The sequence below is a fragment of the Austrofundulus limnaeus genome, unplaced genomic scaffold, assembly GCF_001266775.1.
Source record: "Austrofundulus limnaeus strain Quisiro unplaced genomic scaffold, Austrofundulus_limnaeus-1.0 Scaffold98, whole genome shotgun sequence".
In the NCBI taxonomy this organism is placed as follows: Eukaryota; Metazoa; Chordata; class Actinopteri; order Cyprinodontiformes; family Rivulidae; genus Austrofundulus; species Austrofundulus limnaeus.
The window spans coordinates 445,570-465,075 of NW_013952500.1; the positions used below are offsets into that span (position 1 = coordinate 445,570).

The 19,506-nt window shown below is 39.4% G+C and overlaps 1 protein-coding gene across 1 annotated transcript in view; it reads right to left on the bottom strand.

Annotated features, from left to right (window-relative positions):
- Window positions 1-19,506, bottom strand: part of LOC106520850 (dolichyl-diphosphooligosaccharide--protein glycosyltransferase subunit STT3B) — a 110,000-nt gene that overhangs the window by 46,034 nt on the left and 44,460 nt on the right. The window contains exon 3 of the mRNA XM_014013112.1: window positions 8,080-8,367. Coding sequence (XP_013868566.1) covers window positions 8,080-8,367 — 288 coding nt within the window. The remainder of the gene's footprint in view (window positions 1-8,079; window positions 8,368-19,506) is intronic.

The following is a 19,506-nucleotide window of genomic DNA, read 5'->3' on the forward strand; positions in this document are numbered from 1 at the left end:
GTATTTTAACACAGACGGAGCCATTTTATTTAAACACAAAGCATTCTGGGTAAATGATGATGTGGATAGGTCATCAGTGTGAGCGAGCTATGCAGTATCCACCCTGAAGGTTAATCTTGGACAATATCTGATGATCGACTCTTTAAATGAAACCAGAGAGCGTTGACAGAGAGGAGAAGGTAGAAATGACTCAGCCTGGAACTGAAAATATGGACAAGTTTAGCTTGTTTGTCACGCTAGCACCGAGCTAATACATATAAGGCAATATAGCATCAGTGCTAGCACAAAGGCTAACAGACTAAGCTGTGATTCTTCTTCCATATTTTCAGTTACAGGCTGAGTCATTTCTACCTTCTCCTCTCTGTCAACGCTCTCTGGTTTCATTTAAAGAGTCGATCATCAGATATTGTCCAAGATTAACCTTCAGGGTGGATATAGCTCGCTCACACTAAGGACCTTTGTCATCATTTACCCAGAAAGCTTTGCACGTAAATAAAATGACTCCATACGTGTTAAAATATATTTTTAAAAATTTACAAAACTACAGCCTACATAATTTTTACAGCCTTTATTTTATAGTTAAAATAAATGTTTAAATAAAGTCTAATGTTACAACTAATCAGGGATCCCTTTAAAGTTGAACACTTAGCTTATGATGCTAAAGGCAAAGTCGCACAAACTTTCCTCCTCTATAAAATCATCTATGTGATGTACTTTTAGTGAGATGACAAAGTATAATAGTTACTGAACAAGCCTTTTCCCTTAGACATTAATAAACACTCGAGCAGTGTCATATGCAGGCCTGGATTACCAGCTCATCGTGTGTTTAGGCTGTGCACGAGTGCCCTATCCTCCACCTAAAATGACCCCCACCCAGCTGCTACTTCCTTTGTGAAAACAACACAGAAGTCACCCAGTGTGATACAGACCAGCTAATTAAATGTGAACCCAGAGACAGAGTGGAATTACTGTTACAACAATGCATCAGCGGTGCACAGGGTTAGAGAAATGGAGGGATGCTGAGCAACTGCATGTTGTGCGAGTGTTTCTCTTATGTAGACCAATGAAGCAGCTCTACTCTGTGTGAGTGGATTCAATTATAGATTATAAGAGGATGTGTGTGTGTGTTAGGGGGGGTAAACACAGAGATTAAGCAAGCAGAGTTGAATGGGTTATTAGTGGTTAAAACGAAGGAGTTGGATAATGAAGATTGGGCTGAACGAGCAAAGAGAAAATCTCTGCTTTTGCCTTGCTGAGGAGAAGACAAGAGTTAAAGAGACGAGGGGGRAAATAGAAAGTAATGAGCAAGAGGATGATATAGGGGAGGAGACAGTAAGTTGGGGAAGAACATGAAAGGAGGAGGAAGGAAACAGAACAAAGCAAAAGTGAAACAAAGGACGACAAAGACAATTAAAGCTAGACAATATAGAAGAAGGATGGAGAGGAGGACARGAAACCGCGAAGACAAATGTGGGTAAATGAGACTGATAATGGGGAGCAGTGGTGCATGGCCAGGATGATTGTTTTTCAGGGCCCTTGCTAAATTGAATGGAAGATGTGAATAGGGGTAGATGAGTAGAGGAGGGTTTTCCCCCCCTGATGGAGCAGCTAAACTTATGACACGCCACCTGAAATGTCTGATGGCTGCAGCGACAAACACCTGCCTCACTTAGAGATGTATTGTCCTGACACCTGAGATCACAAGAGGCCATTAAGATGATGCAAAAACAAACAGAACCCTGCTGCAACCTCAGAGATGCCGAGGTGACAAATGGTTATGGCGAGTCCCCTAAAGCTAAAAGGTGATGTGATCTGACCAAATAAAACCTCTTAACAATCTGAGACAATGCCATGTTTGAACATTACTACTAAAGACAGGTTGAAAGGAGTGTATTGTTTCAGACAGCAGAGGGTTTTATTTCATAAAGCACTTAAAGTCTGTGCAGAGCAGAAGCACACCTCTTCCAAAATTCAATAAGCTGCGGCTCTTTGCTGAGTTTGCAGTCTGTGTTGCTCAGCTAATATTTGTGGTTTCCCCGTTTCCCTTCTCCTTCAATTTAAAATTTCCAGAAAATAATCTTAATAAATGTCCGCTTTGCCATCACCGCAAATACGATGCCGACTTCCATCTGTCATTTGATGCATCTTCGTAAAGTAATCATTGCAACGCTGATTTCTGATTTCCTGCGATAACGTCAACAATGTATCATTTGTCACAAAGCAATTTAATTCAGTGGGTTTTATTCCTCTGCAGCTACAGTGTCAATCAAACTATTGGACATTAGAGTGGACAGGTGTCCATCTCTGCCAGTCAAATTAAGATATCCTATTTTACTGGCTTTATCTTTCAAAAGGTAATGACTACAGAACAGATGCTTTTCTGATGGTTTATATTCAGCAGCAGCATAAAAAAAGCAGGCTCTCATCATGAGGATTGTATTTTATGTCAATCAAAACATGCACAAAATGGTTCAAGTGCAGGTTAACCTGTCACAGTCTCTGCTGCCGAGCAAAACCCAGCGGGGGATTTTYGGAGAAATCAATAAAAATTACAACCCAAACTGTGAAGATTGCAGCAGAATAACAGAGACGGACAATAAGAAGAGGAAATAAAACTAAAACTAATTTGTTCCTGCTGAAACTGAAAAATTACTGCCAGATAGATAAGGTAGCAGCGGCTGAAAGAGCTACAATTTACCACACTGTGCAGTAGCTTTGGATCCAACTGAGCACAAGTTATTTTATCAGAATGRAGGAGAGGAAAGAAATACCCTTTCCATCAGGTTAAAGTTAAACTCTTGACTGCACAAACAGACCATCGTTGCAGCCTAGGAATGTTGATTTGATAGCATAAGTTGTATTTCTTACACACATCAKCTGAATAAAAATACACTCAGACATTTTAGACATTTTGTTCCACAGCTGATCACTCATTGGAAAAGAATGGGCAGTTGAGTGCTGACTTTTGCACTGTTCACGTAAAAGTGCACACAATTCTTCAGTAGGCATGAAGATATGCACAGTGTGTTTGAGGATGAGAGTTTAAGTGAGCAGAACAGTCAGTCATGTGGTTACACTGCTGAGTCAGTGCAGTGTTTTATCAAGGGACTTGAATTGTAGAAACAGCCCCGTTCACTCAGAGCTTGCACACTGAACTGCTGTTGAGTAGCGAATAGGAGACAAGGAAGTTGTCTTGCACAAACCTGAAGTGCCGCACTCTTGATTTAACCAGCTGACCTTAAACAACATGGTTGAATATTCGTGAAATTCTTTTGGATGAGTTTGAGCATCTCTTGGTTTTGTTCACAAGTAAGGGAAGAATGGGGTGTGAAGATTGACAGATAGGTGCAGCTTCTGCAGTATTGTGCAATCTGGGGCGGTCCATTGTGGTGAAGAGGGAGCAGAGCTGCACGGACAGTCTGCATTCCTATCCTTACCTAAATCCCTAAATCTGGGTGGTGACTGAAAGAACAAAACCATAGGGATGGGAAATCGTCCCTATTTTCAGATCATAAATCATGGTCACTGGCTATCGATCCATTCGGCTGATAAGTCATGCGCAGTTACGTTGTAAAAAAAAAAGAAAAAAAAAAGGAAAAAGCAAGCAGGTCCGCTTATTAAAAGCGACAGCTTCTTTTTTCTAAAGTCGCTTGTAAATTCCGTGGTTATTCGGCGTTCATGTTTGCACAGACCATTCAGAGTTCATGAGACCCCCCGCGCCGAGCTCCTGGGAAACCCCCCTCCCCGCTGCTGCATACGTCAGTACAGGGGATTTCTACCCCGAGGGAGTCCAGTGCGGAAAAAAAGGTCMGACACTCGACGTTATTTATCCACAAACTGGTCCAGGATTAAGCTCAAACATTTTTATCGGAATTCACTGTGAAAATAGTCTATTTTATCCCCTTTTATGAGGTTTCGCCCGTTTGACTATAAATCGCTGCTTCCTGGTAGTCGGCGTTTGAACGAGTCACTTTTTTTCTCTCCTTTTTTTAAGCCAGTTGAAGCAAACGCAGCATCTGAGCGCTTTTAGCACAAACAAACACTCCCACAAACTTCTGACGAATCACACCATATAGTTCGTATTAGGGCTGTGTATTGGCAAGAATTTGGCGATACGATACATATCATAACAGAGGGGTCACGATACGATATATCCCGATATATTGAGATACTGTAAGCAAGGCAATATATTGTGATTTTTTTGTCCAAAAATTCTATTAAATAAAAACCTCTTACTGAAAAAAAAAGAAAAGAAAAGCTAATGTTTACTTACAATGCTTACATTGTCTCCTACAATGCTAATGCTACCCTTACTCTCTGGCGTTCAAGAGGTAGAGGAGCCAAATGGCTGGCTCCCTGCTGCCAACTAGTGGTCAGAGGATGAACTACAACATAAAAATGAACGGTCGGMAAGAAGGTTGACATTTTAAACCTTAATTAAAAATCGATACAGGGCTTTAGAATATCAATACAGTATCGGGAAATGAAATATCGCGATATTTCAGTGTATCGATATTTTCTTACACTCCTAGTTTGTATGTGTTCTTATGTGGGAGGAGGGTGAAAAGTTTGACCCGCACACACACCAGAGCCCAGAGTGACGAGGATGAGCAGGGGTGAGGGAGTGCGCTCCGGTCCGGTTCGGAACCGATTAAAATTATTTGTTCAAATGTACGATTGTCATGGATTATTCGTTTTGTAACTAAACGTTATAATATAGCACTATTTGGGTCATTTGTGGCGCACCAAAGCAAGAAGATGACGAGGAGAGACGTGAAGAGGAGCTGCGCATGTTGGCTCCGACTCCCGAGAAAAAAAACAGAGACGCAGCACTGTTTTTATTTCCTCATTTGCAAAGATCACAATGATGATTAAAACATTTTAATTTACAGAGGGCGCAATTAAAATTTATTTTACATCCCTGGCACAATATTTAATTAATTAAGTCGCCCTTAAAAAAAAAATCGCATTCCAACCCTTCAATTGCCGATAGACGATTGAATCATAAATCATGCCATCCATAAAAACCACAGATTCAGGCAGCTGGAATGAACGTAGCAGGACTGTCCTTCACAGATACATAAAGACTTAGTAGGACTGCTGCTCCTCCAGATTGAGAGGAACTAGTTGAGGTGATTCAGCATCTGGTAAGGAGGCCCCCCTCAGGGAGGTTGTTTTGGGCATGTCCAACTGGGAGGAGACCCCAGGGGACATGAGACCCAGGACATGCCGGASAGACTACATCTCTCGAATGGCCTGAGAATGAATTAGACTTTTCCTGTTACAGCTGGAACAGCTGGCTGTTGAAAAAGGTGTCGGGTCTTCCCTGATCAAGCTGCTGCCCCAACGACCCRACTATAAATCAAGCAAGTGCATGGACTTAAACAACATGGCTGAATATTCGGATTATAAAACCAGTTCTCTGAACCACGGCGACTCCTGCATGATGACAAACAGCGGTGAGACGTGGTATGATGAAATACCTGAATCAGTGCTTGGATGAAAGCCTCTGCTGTGCCTCACGTCTTCACACTCAAACAGATTAATATCAATGCCTCCGAGCTAAAATAAAATTGGACAAATAGCATGTGATTTTCTATTAAAATTTAAAACCGCCCGTGGCATGTTTGACAAAAGTGGTGCTTTTGTTCACTTACAGACTCTACTTGAATGAGAAAAGATACGACTGCACCACCTAATCACTTTCCTCTATTGGATTCTGCTGCCATTCAGCAGATTAGAAAAATAACAGTGCCTCTCAAGACCTTTAATAATATAACATGACAAAAATAGAATATTTACAAAAAAAAAAAAGCTAAAGAACTTCTCAGTCTTATCTTTTCACAGCCTGTTGTTCTTGTTCTGTATTTGTCGAACTGTAAGTTACATCAAACCAAAACACACTCCATATTTTCCATTTCAGATCTTTTTTTTTTCTTTTTTGCATATCTTTAAAAAAACAAACTTGTTACARGAATAAAAGATGAATACTTAATCCTAAAGACTTTACATAGTTCTTCACAGTAAAAGGTATTTTTTAAGCTGCACAGAGCCACAATACATGAATGGAATTTAAGCAGAATACCAGTAATCAGTAATCTTTTGTTTTTGTCAGCATGCTTTTACAGAGACCAGAATTTGACCTCTGCATTTACACCATCTGAAGTTGTGCAAACTCTCCAAGCAGCSAGCAATTAAACACACAAGAGAAAGTAAACACACACTGAGACGGGCAGCAAAAATGAGGCTCGCTGTGACAGAGAGGAGCAGGACGGAGCTCATTATGTTCTGCTATAATTCACAATTCTCGCTGGTTAGGAAAGTGAACCGACAACCTTCTGAACTCAAACAGTCTCTCTAATCTCGGAGCAACAAACAAATAACGATTCTTACATTTTTAAAGCTTTGTAGAACACATAAATGGATTTGTCAGCTATATTTCTGTAATTTATTAGATGTTAAAACAACCACAATTATGGTACAAGCTACATGTGTATAAAATGTATGAGTCTGCACTGGATGCAGTAAGACTAAAGCTTTTTATCATGTAGGAATCATCCACAGATTGTACTAAAGCTCGTAAAGTAAATGATAATATTAAAGTTTACTGAGCTGCAAAAGCAAAAAACACAAAAATATAAAAAAATCTAAAAGGAAAAGACACAAAGGAAAGATTTTGTTTTTTATTTCTTTTATCCATTCTGGTTATTGTTTAAAATCAAACCTAAACTTGAGCAAAGCCAAGTTTAAATTTAGATTTTTAAAATCGGAATACAATATTTTAAATGATAAAAATGTACAAATACTACTTATGCAAGTTTGGGAGAAAGTCCAAAAAAGGTAAGAGATTTTTTATATGAATATTTGTGCAGAACACCTTTAATTTTATGGTATAYATGGATATTTTTATACTTTTATTCTGCTGATATCATATTTACAACCTCAGCCCTATAGAGAGACAGGAGCCTGGTTTTACAGTCAGAGCTGTGGTGTTTTTATGAATCTGTTTATGTGGAGCTGGAGATCCGCACCAGCTCCTCAGCGACCTGAAAAGAAAAAAAGCGGGTAAAGAAAATGGATGTTTGTGAGGACATTTTGATTTTTTTTTCTGTCTCAGTTTGAATTAAAGCAGAGTTCAATAAACAAATACGTAAACGTAATCAAACATGTAATATTAAAAGAGAAACAGCTCAATGTGGAAAGAAGAAATCTTTAATATTTGTCAAGGTCAACTCCAATAACCAGGTAGAAATTGATGCTGATAAAACTGCTCACATAAAGCTCTTCAGTTTTACAGACAAGAATGAATGACGCCTTTTAAGGACGTCTTTGTTAAGATTTTATCAATTCTTTCTAAACGATTTTGCTCATCGATCCGGTATTTTAATGGTACTCTGATGCTTTACAGTGGGAACGAAATTAAAAAACTACGAACATGCAAGAATTTTAATTTAGAGCAATTTAAAAACACACAATATAGACTTTGAAAAGCCACTTTCAAATGTCTTGTGTATTTATTTTTATTGTAATATTTTTTCTATGGTAGCTATTGTAATTATCTGATTAATGTAAAATTAAACTATTTGGACAAAAGCAAGGATAACCAGAGAAAACTATATTTAATTATAAAAAGGAAAAAAGTCTGAATGCTGTGAATTAAACAAGGTGAACTGCTTTGTGTTTGTATTTAAAGCACAACCTGCTTTRTGCACTACAAATATTTTAGAAAAAAGGGAAGTAAATTGAAAGGAGTGAGGCTGTTTCATCTTTAACTCTTCAGTTCTGCTCTTAAAGGTCACCTTATWGTAAATGGTTTTAAGCACAGTTTGCTGTATTCTGTGAACCAGCMAGCAAAGACGGCCAGCTTCCTTTTAGCACTGCAGATAAATTATTCAACATTAGAGGCAAGCAAGATTTGAAAGCAGGGCTACTTTCCAGGCTTACAGAAAGGTAGGTGCATCAAAAAATGGTCGACTACTAAACATTTAGGCTTTGTTTTAACGAGAAAGGGATGTTGATTTACATTACAAATACTTAGATATATTTCACATTCAAAGAAGAAGAATTCAGTATACATACCCAGAGGTAGTAGGTGAACTGAAGTGCAAAGATGGCGATGCCCTCATTGTCAAAAGAGCCCGCCACAGAGCGCGAGATGTAGCCCGGGACGATGGCGATGAAGCAGGCTGCCAGCAGCCCTGCGCCCTGGTTCCACAGCTCCCGGGTCAGCAGGAAGGTGGAGATGGCAGTCAGTCCACTGAACACTGGGGCCAGGAACACGCACACGTCTCGGATATGGACTGTGATGTGAAGTAGGTTGAGCACGTAATGGATAAGGCCTGCAGTCACCATTAACCCTGGATATACCTGAGGACAGAGAGAGAACTGATGTTAGACAGGACCATGCAAAAAAAAAAAAAGTTTCTGCGGTGGGTGACAGTCACGAGTAGGATCAGACTGTGCCTAATGTAATTATGTCTTAGCTTAGCTTTTAGTTGACAACCCACCTTCCTGTACTTCTATTTATCTGAGGAAGTACAATCAGCTCTTTTACTTCATTTGAAGATCAGTTTCTCTGGTGAGTCACAATGAGAAACCMGCAGAATAAAAAATTGTGCAAGTCCTGACCTTTACAGCCAATATTTTTATCATGCTGATGAAATTTGGCTAATTGGAAGCCTAGCCGTTTTGTAATTTCCACTTAATGGCAAATTGAATTTAAATTAGTTACTTTAAATGCAACAAAATTCTAATTAGGCTCGTTTCCACAACCATATCTGAGGCTGACAAGCTAGTCGGAGCAGTGCAATGTTCAGACGGTGGCGAAAWTTCTTATTCATAGGTTCCACATTCGAGTGTTGTCCAGGTGAATAAACTCGCATCGCAAATGTGCATAAACAAACATTAACATGTAGAAACACAAGGGTGTGCCAGGTCCTTTTGTGGGTCACTGCATGTAGCCAAGACTTTACAGACTGTGCAGACTCTACCTCTGCATAATCATGTTAAAAATATTCAAACAAAGTGCACTGATTACTGGCTTTAACTGGTGGTGGTTGAGGCGCATAAACTGGTAAATGTCACTTCCTTTGTTTTGGGATGAAATACGTATATGACTGACATGAACTTGCCTTTATTTATAAATGGCCCATTATATTTTTACCCAGTTAMTCAAGGTGGAAATTCTACTAAGTCAAAGTAAATATCCGTATATCACCATCAAGACTGAATGTTTTCTGCAGCTACATCTCTAACCCACAAGTCAGACAGGAAACAGGCAGCGGTTACAACGATGAAACCACTTTCAATGAAACATCGTCATCTCCACCAAGAGTAGGCTCTTATGTAAATCTGCTCAACTCTTTAGTGAATTAATAAAAACTCAAGAGTAGTTTATCACAATGTCAMTTCCTTAAAGTAACCAATGTCTCTCAACAAATAGCCTTCTGTCAGCTCTTTTTCTAAAAAAAATAAATAAAAAAATCTGGTCATAAACCTTCATGTACACCCATGTGCAACTTGTCAGCATTTAGATGTTTTGCATTTGTTTGTCAAATTTTATGTACAGTTCAGGCTCTGCTTCAATACAACCCACCGGTGGGAAACTGCGACAGCACAGCGTGTACGGTGAAGTCCTGCTGCAATGGGTCTGTAGATCCCTTCATGTACTGCCACATCGCTCGTGAATGGCAATTAATGCAACGCAGTCATCTGGCTGAATGAAACCATAAAAACCCTGAACATCTCGATGACAGAACGCTGTTTAAACAAACTGGCAGCGCCATTAACGGCTCACGGATGTGACAGGGATTTTGAAGAGGAAAATGTAAAACTGTCACTGACAAAGAGTAAACGCCTTTTACCCTGGTGGAGCACAAAAATTTATTGGAAAACTAAAATTTGACAAACGGCATTTGCATCACGACACATTAACAATGGGTAACAATAAAACTGAATCCAGTCACTTTCAAGTAGATGCAGGCTGCCGTGGGCGATGCATTTGGCTCCATGTATTTAYGGTTTTAAAAAATGTTAGACCTTCTATTTGTTACGTATTTCGGTGTCTTGAGTTGCAGAACATATTGCATTTGTGGGTTCTTCTAATTCTCTTAGGGCTGAGGGTGGCAAATCAACAAATCTAATATGGTAATTTCCCACACACTCACTAATTAGGAGATGCATAAAATAAACTAGCTTAGCTGGGTGTGCAAAAAAAAAAGCAAACAAATTCAACATAAAATTTAAGCTTAACTGAGTCACTAAAGAATTTCAGGCTTGGTGGGGGAGCTCATATCACTGCAGTCGCACAGTGTGCAGCACAGCTGGCTGCTGGGAACACTGATCCAAAACTTTCTCTGTAAGACCATTAATTTTCAGCAATGAATGGTGTGTTTGTTTTTACCCACAAATAAGAGGTGGATTTACACCCACAGACTGCTAAAGAGTCATTAGTGTACATTACTTTTGAATAAAGACAAAAACATGTCAAGAGCTTCAGCTCACYGAGTAGTTAATGAAAAATAAAATCAGTTTTAAATTAAATTCCATCAGGGGCACTACTAAAGGTTCAACCAGCAATTACAGAAACAGTTTGAATTTTAAAAGAACTCRTTTCTCATCTTTGTGAAATTGCTTCGGTCAAGATCTCCCCTGAAGCACAAGGATAACTTGGACAAATAACGTTTTAATCGCAAAATGAACACAGTGTTCCTCAACAGAATGCATAATTACCAACACACTGAGCTAAATCAAACCGTGCTCTGTTTAGGTGAGGCCTCGTGGACCCAGACTCGTCCAACGATGAGAGGTGATCTAATTAGAGCCTGGCTCTGGATCCTGCAGCTGTCTGAAGTATGTACAACAAGAAAGTGATGCTTAAAGTGTGTTCACTGTAGCCTCAGTCTATAAAACGTAAGGTTATGAATATAACCACGGTTCCTTGAAGGAATGGAACAAAGTACAACACACAGTTGTATATGGGACAAGCCACCTCTAATCACGTCTTTAGACCGGTGACGTTGAACGTCGAGTGACAGGCTCCGCCTTCACCCTATAAGTTCGGAGTCACCAGCGTCTTTACTCAGTTAGATACCGACCTTCACCGAGCCTTTTGTGATGCGGGACCAACAAGGTGTTGTACTTCGTTCCATTCCTTCAAGGAACCGTGGTTATATTCATACCCTTACGTTCCTTTTCAGTCATTTCACTCAGTACATCACACAGTTGTATATGGGACTTGTCAAAGCACCCCCACAGAGCAGTATCAGACCTGAGTTAAGTRGTGTGCCTGAGTAAGTACTGTACTAACGCAGAGCTTTGGACCCGGCAGAAAGTACAGAATGAGCCACCGAAGGTGCGGTTACATCCAGGCTGTAAAATCGTGCAAATGTGTTTGGTGAGGCCCAGCTGGCCGCGGCACAAATGTCACTCACAGGTTTAAAAAGGGCCCAAGATGTCGCTACACCCCTGGTGGAGTGAGCTTTAACTCCAAGAGGGATTGGAAGGTTTTTGCTGCTGTATGCTAGCAAGATGGCCTCTATAATCCAGTGAGAGAGTCTTTGTCTAGAAAGAGCTTTACCTCTGTGTGGGTTAGCAACAGCCACAAACAGCTGATCACATGACCTTACATCCTGTGTGCGGCTGATKTAAGTGCGTAGAGCACGTATGGGGCACAGAAGATGCAGCCTCTTTTGCTCCTCAGATGCAAAAGRCGGGGGATGAAAGCTGGAAAGCTCTATAGACATAGAGAGACGAATCCTGGTCCACCCTCTCAGCAGCGGGGGTGGAGTGAGCTGGGCACGGCTCCTCGTCGTCTTCGGACAGACTGAGAACCTCCTGCTCCATCTGCAGAACATCGTCCTCCTCTTGGTTTAGATCCAGTAGAAACTGGATCTCGCCCCCCTCTATGTCGGGTGAGGCCGCCTCATGCTTCATCTGATCCGCCCAGCTAGCAACGGGGGCTTCGACCGCCGAATCCTCGTCTTTGTTGGACTGAGCTGTCTGACTGGATTCGGAGAGCAGCGGGTCTCGTCAGAAAACAGCAAATTCCCCCAGCATTTTCTCCAGGAATTTCCCTCTCCTCTCCAGTGTCGGACGCAAAAGTCCGGCAGAGGCCGGGCAGGCCTCAGGCTGGTCCTTCTCATGAAGCTTAAAGGTGCACCCCTGAGGACAGGGGCGAACAGGAGACTTTGGCTTCTTCAAAGGTGGTTTTATGCTCATCGTGAACCACAAAACAGATTTTCAGCAGAAAATAAAGGTCACTTAAGTAGCGTCGAGTGGCAGACACATGAACCAGCAGGCAACGTGGTTAGCACCAGTAAAGCTAGCCTAAGAACCTTAGAAGCTGAGCTAACTAGCAGCAGCTATGTGAGCTCAGGTTTAGAGGTGACTATCGCGAGGTGAAGGGCGATAGAACTGAGTAATGACGCTGGTGACTCCGAACCTATAGGGTGAAGGCGGAGCTTGTCACCCGACGTTCAACGTCACCGGTCTAAAGATGTGATTAGAGGTGGCCTCAGCCAGGCGCGCGAGGGCACGCGTGTCCCATATACAACTGTGTGYTGTACTGAGTGAAATGACTGAAAAGGAACTACCGCTAATAAACTCAGGTCTTCATCTTTATAATTAGTCGGTGCCTACAAGACCTGAGCTTCACCAGGCGATCCAAAGCTCTTGAATGAAAATGAACCAAGTCGTGCCTCTTGGCTGTGAGGATTTGATTGCGTCCAATGAAGCGGAATCCCAGCAATAATCTCGTAATCATTAGACATTTTGAACTCTGTATTAGCGACCAGGTAGGAAAAATGTTCAAGGTATATTCAAGACTGCTACATTTTTCTGATGAGGTTAGGTTTGAGAAAATTGTCTGTGAATAATTAATAAACACCATTTATTTTTTATAAACTGATAGGAAAGAATTACAGCTTTCTCATTACAAAAACATTAAAATCTGACAAAAACTGTTACTGAAAACAAACATTAATTGTCTGCTGGAGACAAAGAGTGGGCTATTGGCTTGACAGCCCAGTGTTGTTGTGGACTGACACATTAAAGAGGCTTTCTTTTTGCATTTGCAGCTCAGAAAGAAAGAAGAACTGGCAGTCGTCCTCTGGGGAGAGGGGGGCGGGCGGAAGAGAAAGGGGAATAAAACGGAGAGGGCAACTGGACTGGTGTTGGCAAAGAGGCACTCAACTGTCACAATAAGTGATATCAAATCATCCATCTTCCAAATGGTGCAAGCTATCTGAGTGCTTAGAGACTTAATGTTTTCATACACAATTAATGAGCGCTGTCAAGATCATCTGTTTGACTTTGAATTAAAAATGTGGGGTTAGGTGAGGATAAGGTTTGGACCAAAAAAAATGCACAGTTAATACATAAAATGCCAGCAACTTTTTTCACAAAAGTTTTCTTATCTGATGCTATCAACTAGTGCTGGGCGGTATACCGGTTCGTACTGAATACCGTTTTTTATTTTTGTTATGATATGAATTTTCTGAATATCGACACACCGGTTTAAATAGCCTGAACACGTGTGGAACGTTTCGTCGCGGCCGCCAGTGAACTGTTTCCCGAGGAACACTTTTCCTCGCTGCACCGCTATGTGTGTTAGCATGCTAATGTTACTGTTGAGCAGTTTGTTGCAGCGGCGTGTGCCAATTCCGCTGCCTATATTGACGGACGTTAAAAAACATCCCGTTTTCGCTGTCGCTGAATGTAGTAAACGCGTCTTCAGTGACGTGCACAGTTAGATAGAACACGCGACTTTAATATGGAGATATGGAGACATGGAGACTTTAATGTGCTTCTATTGTGAAAAGCCCGAGGGAAGTAGTTTTTGTAGCGGAGTTGAGTTGACGGGTGTGCAAGGTGAGTCGTGCTGTTAATCTTTATTAAATAACATAAAACAATAGACGCGATAATGATCTTTTCTTAACCCTAATCCTTCACGACCGGACCAAAATGCGTGACTACTGTCTCCAACCAGGAGGAGAAGAAAAGACATTTAGAGGGAAACAGAGACACAGACAGAGGTACAGTAAAAGAAAAAAGTTAATAAGCAGGGTGTGTGCATTTTATTATCAGCTGATCTGTGATGAAAAGAAATATACCGTGATATACCGTGAAACCGGTGTAAATGTTGAAAATACCGTGATGTAAAATTTTGGTCATACCGCCCAGCCCTACTATCAACTGCATCATAGGTAGACTTCCCCAGGCCGAGACAGACAAAGTACTTTTTTTCTACATTCATCTATGCTTTAAAAGCAGTGGCCTAATGCAAACAAGAGCTCTCATACCATCATTTTATGACTTTAAAAGCAGAGTGGGAGGTGAATGTCTCTGTGATGTCGGCCTGTGATCAAAAAGCATCAAACTCAGTCATGCAAACGAGCTGGATTTTCACAATTAGCCTACACGGTAATGAGTGAGCAGTTTTCTGTAACTACAGGGACTGTCAACATGAAGCTCCTGATCAAGGCCACAGACAATTGTGACTGATGTAAATGCTCTTATTTGAGTCATTTTAGTTCAAATGCTCTCCAGCTTCTGCTCGTCAAGTGTGAAGACTCACTGGCTCATCATATTTACTTAGTAGCWCGTCTTTTAAATCTAAGGAATAATGTTAAGTGAAAGATTGACTTGTTTTGACATCATTGGCACTAAAAGCAGAATATTGCACAGGGCAGATTTACAAAAATAATCTATAAACTCAGCTATTCAGGCATTATGCCAGAGTGACTGGTGAGAAAGCATGTTTTTTTATAACCTGTGAGCTATTATTTATTTTCAGGCTATTAAACTTTAAGCATACTGCAGACAGACTAAAGAAAATAGTTGAGCAAAGCGAGATGACTCAAACCAAGATTTTTAACCATTGGGGAAATCATCTTTTTTAAGCTGCTACAATTCTAACCCAACTCCACCATGGCTCTGTCAGATCTCCTTTATGCATTGTGCATAGATTTGCATGYTGTAGGAAGGAATTTGCATTTAGTACGACCAGGAGAATGACCCTCCCACCTGCTTTAAAAATGTCTGGGCTTTATAAGGCAAATCGCCACTGGCCATCTGCCACCGCACTTCTGCCAAGTCAGCTGGGAGTTACAGCAGATCTTTTTATATTAGACCATTTTATTCTTACACTCACACCCAATGACATCTTGGAACTGGGATTTGCAATAAATAAATTCAAATTGGAATTAGTTAGAGCCTACTTTCATCTGCAAATTAATAAATATGAACTTGATCTTGTGAGTGTTAAAGCAAAGACAGCAGAAAAGGAGACTGAATTAAAATCCTAATTTTAATGGCAAGACCACTGGGGCACATTAATATTGAGTTAAGACATGTGCAAAAAAAAAGCCTTCATGCTAAGTTTTTTTTTTATTTAGTCGAGTCTGATGCCACATAGGCCCAATAAAATCTTTAGCTCATTTCCAGGACAGCTGAACTGTTTTGTAAAAATCTAATTTAACAACATTTCAGTTTGATCGGGACATAAACATTAGGTTTCATGGTGGGAGATGGATTTTTTCCAGATCAAGCTTCACAGCCCAGCTCTGAATAAAATGTTTGCTCTTGTACATCCTCTTCTTGCATATTGACTTAACTTCGGCAGTCTGCTGAGGACATTTAAATATTTCAAGCAATGTTCAAGAGGAAAATTAAATTACTTTTAAAGCTGAACTGTGCAAAGATCAGCATGGCTCACTGTAATCTGCTTCAAATGATTAATGTGTGAATTAGTCTGCAGTTATTTTTCCACCAGTTATAAATTAGAGGAATGTTCATACATGTGTGCAGAGCAAAGACCAGCTCTGCCTATTTGTATGCAGAAAACAATCCAACTGTGTGGCCCAGGAGTTTTGCAAATGTCGTGAAAATTAACTTAAGACTAAACATCTTCCAATTCCGATAACCTGTTTAATCATGAGTTTCAGCGTCTGCCTTCTGGGAACAAAGCTTAACCCAAGCATTCATGCACTATACTAGGATCGGTAAACACTTAGTTAGCTAGATTTTGCATTTGCAATTACTGGTAACTGATTATAAATGATTGTGAGGAATYAACACTGATAAATGGGTTTTGGATTCCAATTATTTAGGCTTTGTGCACACTGCTTAAATCTTTAGGCAAATGTCATTAATGCAACATTGTCGTTTTAAGTCACTGGCTTGTTGCAAAATAACACCAACTCAGCACAGTATTATATATCCCACTGTATCTCCCTCTGTGTGAAAGGAAATCCATGAGAGGGAACGGTTTAGTTTAAACTACAGACAACAGGAAATCAGTCAGGAGAGTCAGATTACAAATATGACGATTCAGCATCTTAACTGGACTCTGCTGAAAACACGTTGGAAGACATTTTCATCTATCCGCAGCTGCGGAATTGGACTGTAACGTCCTGCTGCGTCATTAAAGTCAAACAAAAATAGCAGAGGATTTAACCCCGATGACCCACGCAACCCTGAAAAGGAAGAAGCGTGTACAGAAAATGGATGGATGGATGGATGGAGTCGATGAATTGTGTTTGTGAGAAAAGAAAGAAGGTGGAGTTGTTATGCAGAGAAAACAAAAACTACAACAATGGTATTTAACTCAGATGGGCTTCAGTTCACAGGTTTAAGGGTTAACAGCCAAACAGTAGATGAATAGTGTGGGAGCATGCTTCACCRCAGGGACTGTTGTTGGTAAGCAATGGCAGCTGAGAGGAGTTAACGGTTAACAGTTCACTGCTACTGGATTGTGACTTAAATCTATGATGCCTGGAAGCAGCTTRTGAGGCTCTATGGGACGCATGAACTGCATCGTTTGCACCCAGAGAAGCAATGAAATACTTATCACGGTCTGTGTACCACGGTACGCAAAGAGATTTTCCTGAATGCCCCTTGAAAACGTTCAAGCAACCATTTTTATACTTGTGTCAATGAGCAAACATTTAGTTTCTGCCAATTTTAGATTTAAGGAGCTGAGTGTTTGARCAGCAACCAGTGTGGTGTTTGGGTCATTTGATTTTTATCTTTTATCTTTATACTCAATACTTCTGAATCAACACCATTGAGATCAGACGTTTGTTATCTTCTACAAAGTAGCTTCACTATAGTCAGGGTTCCTACAGTTTAAGGCAAGTTAAATTTAAGACCAATTTCAAAATAAACACAAATGACAAAAAATACAAACCGGCAGAAACTCATAAACCAAAGTATTTTTGGTTTAAGTATTCGAATATTGCTAAAAGACCAATTGTTTTTATCCAAATCATATCATTCTGAGCAGTCAGTTTTAAACTTAAAGTGCCTGTGACATCATTTTTTTCTAATAAAAGTGAATTAATTTTTGGAAAGACGGCATTAACATATTACAAAACAAATGTAACATTGCTCAGATGGACAGTTGAGAAAGTTGCATTTGAAATAACTGGAAGTGATGTCAAAGGGGAATGTCTGTATGGGAATGTTTAAAAAATAAATTTTACCAATTATTTCAATATTTGAAATGATTTACAATCAACCTATGTACAATGTGTTAACATTTTTAAGACTTCTGAAAGATTGATTTAAGACATTTTAAGGCTAATTAAGGCCTTATTTTTGGTTTGATGAATTCAATGCCTTTTAAGACTTTAAGGATCTGCAGGAACCCTGTATAGTTCTCCAAGTTTTCTGAAAGTTTTTTCTTGGGATTCTTAGAAAGTTATATTGGTGTCTTCTTCCTAGCAGCCTGTCACAAATGATATTTTTTTTGTTGCTCACATTTTTTGAGAGCACATTTTTCTATGAATAAAAAGGAAGTTGACACAGTTTGACACGCATGCAAGATGATTCTGGGGAAAAAAAGATTTGGCAAAATTTTGGCTTTTTATATTCTCACTATGCTGCGAAGTGTTGCCCTTTCAAGCAGTGTTAAATATAACAAAACGCAATTCAAGAAACCAGAATAACTTGTCCTTGTCACAGAGTRCTTGTACACTTTTTCAGATAAACCTTAAAATTGAATCTTTAATGCCTTTTAGTGACAGAATACAGATAAACTTAGAAATGTTTAATGGCTGACTGATTCATAGATTTGTASGAGATCGTTTAGCAAACAAAATCTATCTAAAAGTTGTCAAAATATGAGGACTAGAACGATGCTTTAAAACAGACGTTCTTTAAAACAAATCTTCAGTGATGTTTAAATTGATTTATCCATTTTCTGAACAAGCCTAAGAAGATTCTTGGCATAATCTGCTGTAGTTGGCTCATAACACACAGCTAATTTAGGATGCCTAAACTAACAATAGCAGCTAACACCAACAAATGGGATATAATGCCAGAATTTAAAAGGTACTTTTTGTACTGTTGAAGAAAAACACTACTTTTTATCCCTTCATGTTTACATGAAACCTCTACAATCTGTTCTCCCAAACTAAATGATCTGACAACCTGGAGTTGGATTTATCAACTTATCATCAACTATATACTATATTTATGAGGGTAAAAAACTCTTAGTTTAAGCTACAGTAATAAGTATTAATTACAACAGGTTTGAACACGCAGGAGTAATTTCACCTGTATGAGTGTTCACTTTTACTSTATGTAATGCTGCTATGAATGTAAAAACCAGTTAGGGCTACAACTAACGATTATTTTAATAATTGATTAATCTGTCGATTATTTTTTCGATTAATCGGCCAMATCATTAAAAACACTTAATTACATAAATATAAGTAGATATAAATAAATTTAATTCCTGTATAAATTAGGGATGTAAGTTATCAATTAATGTTAAGTTGTATGAAGTTGATTTATCTTATAGATTGACTAACGACTAACTGATAAGCAGTCATTTTCTTAAAAACCAGAATCAAGAGGGTCTTTTCATGACATGAAGGAATTTTTTTAAATAATATCCTAAATTAAAAAAAAGAAGCACATCATAAATATTTTCACAATTGATTTTGCCAGCTGTATTAAACACTGACCGAATAAACAGAAAATTGTGGATTTCTCACATGTTATTAAACTTGGACATATTTATAAAATACAACAAAACAGAATCTGTTAGGTTTTTTGTTGGAAAAAAGGAAAGAAAAACAAAGTAAAACACTTGATCCTCCCTGAACTGAGAAATGTATAACTAATATTTAAACACAGGGTAACATTTTAATCTAAAGATTCACTTAAAAACAAACTATGAACATGACCAGAGGCTCATTTCACAAAAGTCAGATTTATAAATTCAGGATATGAGCTGTAAGATGAGCTTGAACAAGCCTTCAACAGCTGTAATCTGTTGCTCTAACACAGGGGTATCCAAACAGTAGCTCATAACCTCATTTAAAGTAGCTCTTCAGTGCTTATGAAAAATTAGGAGAAGCAAATTTTAATTTGTCACTGGCCAAACAAACATTCATTTAATTCCAATTAGTCTATAGATGTCCCTTCCCCTTGACTGTCAATCAAATAGTTTTGGGCTCAGTATGGTCGATCGGCAGACGATACGCGGTTGTTCTGCGT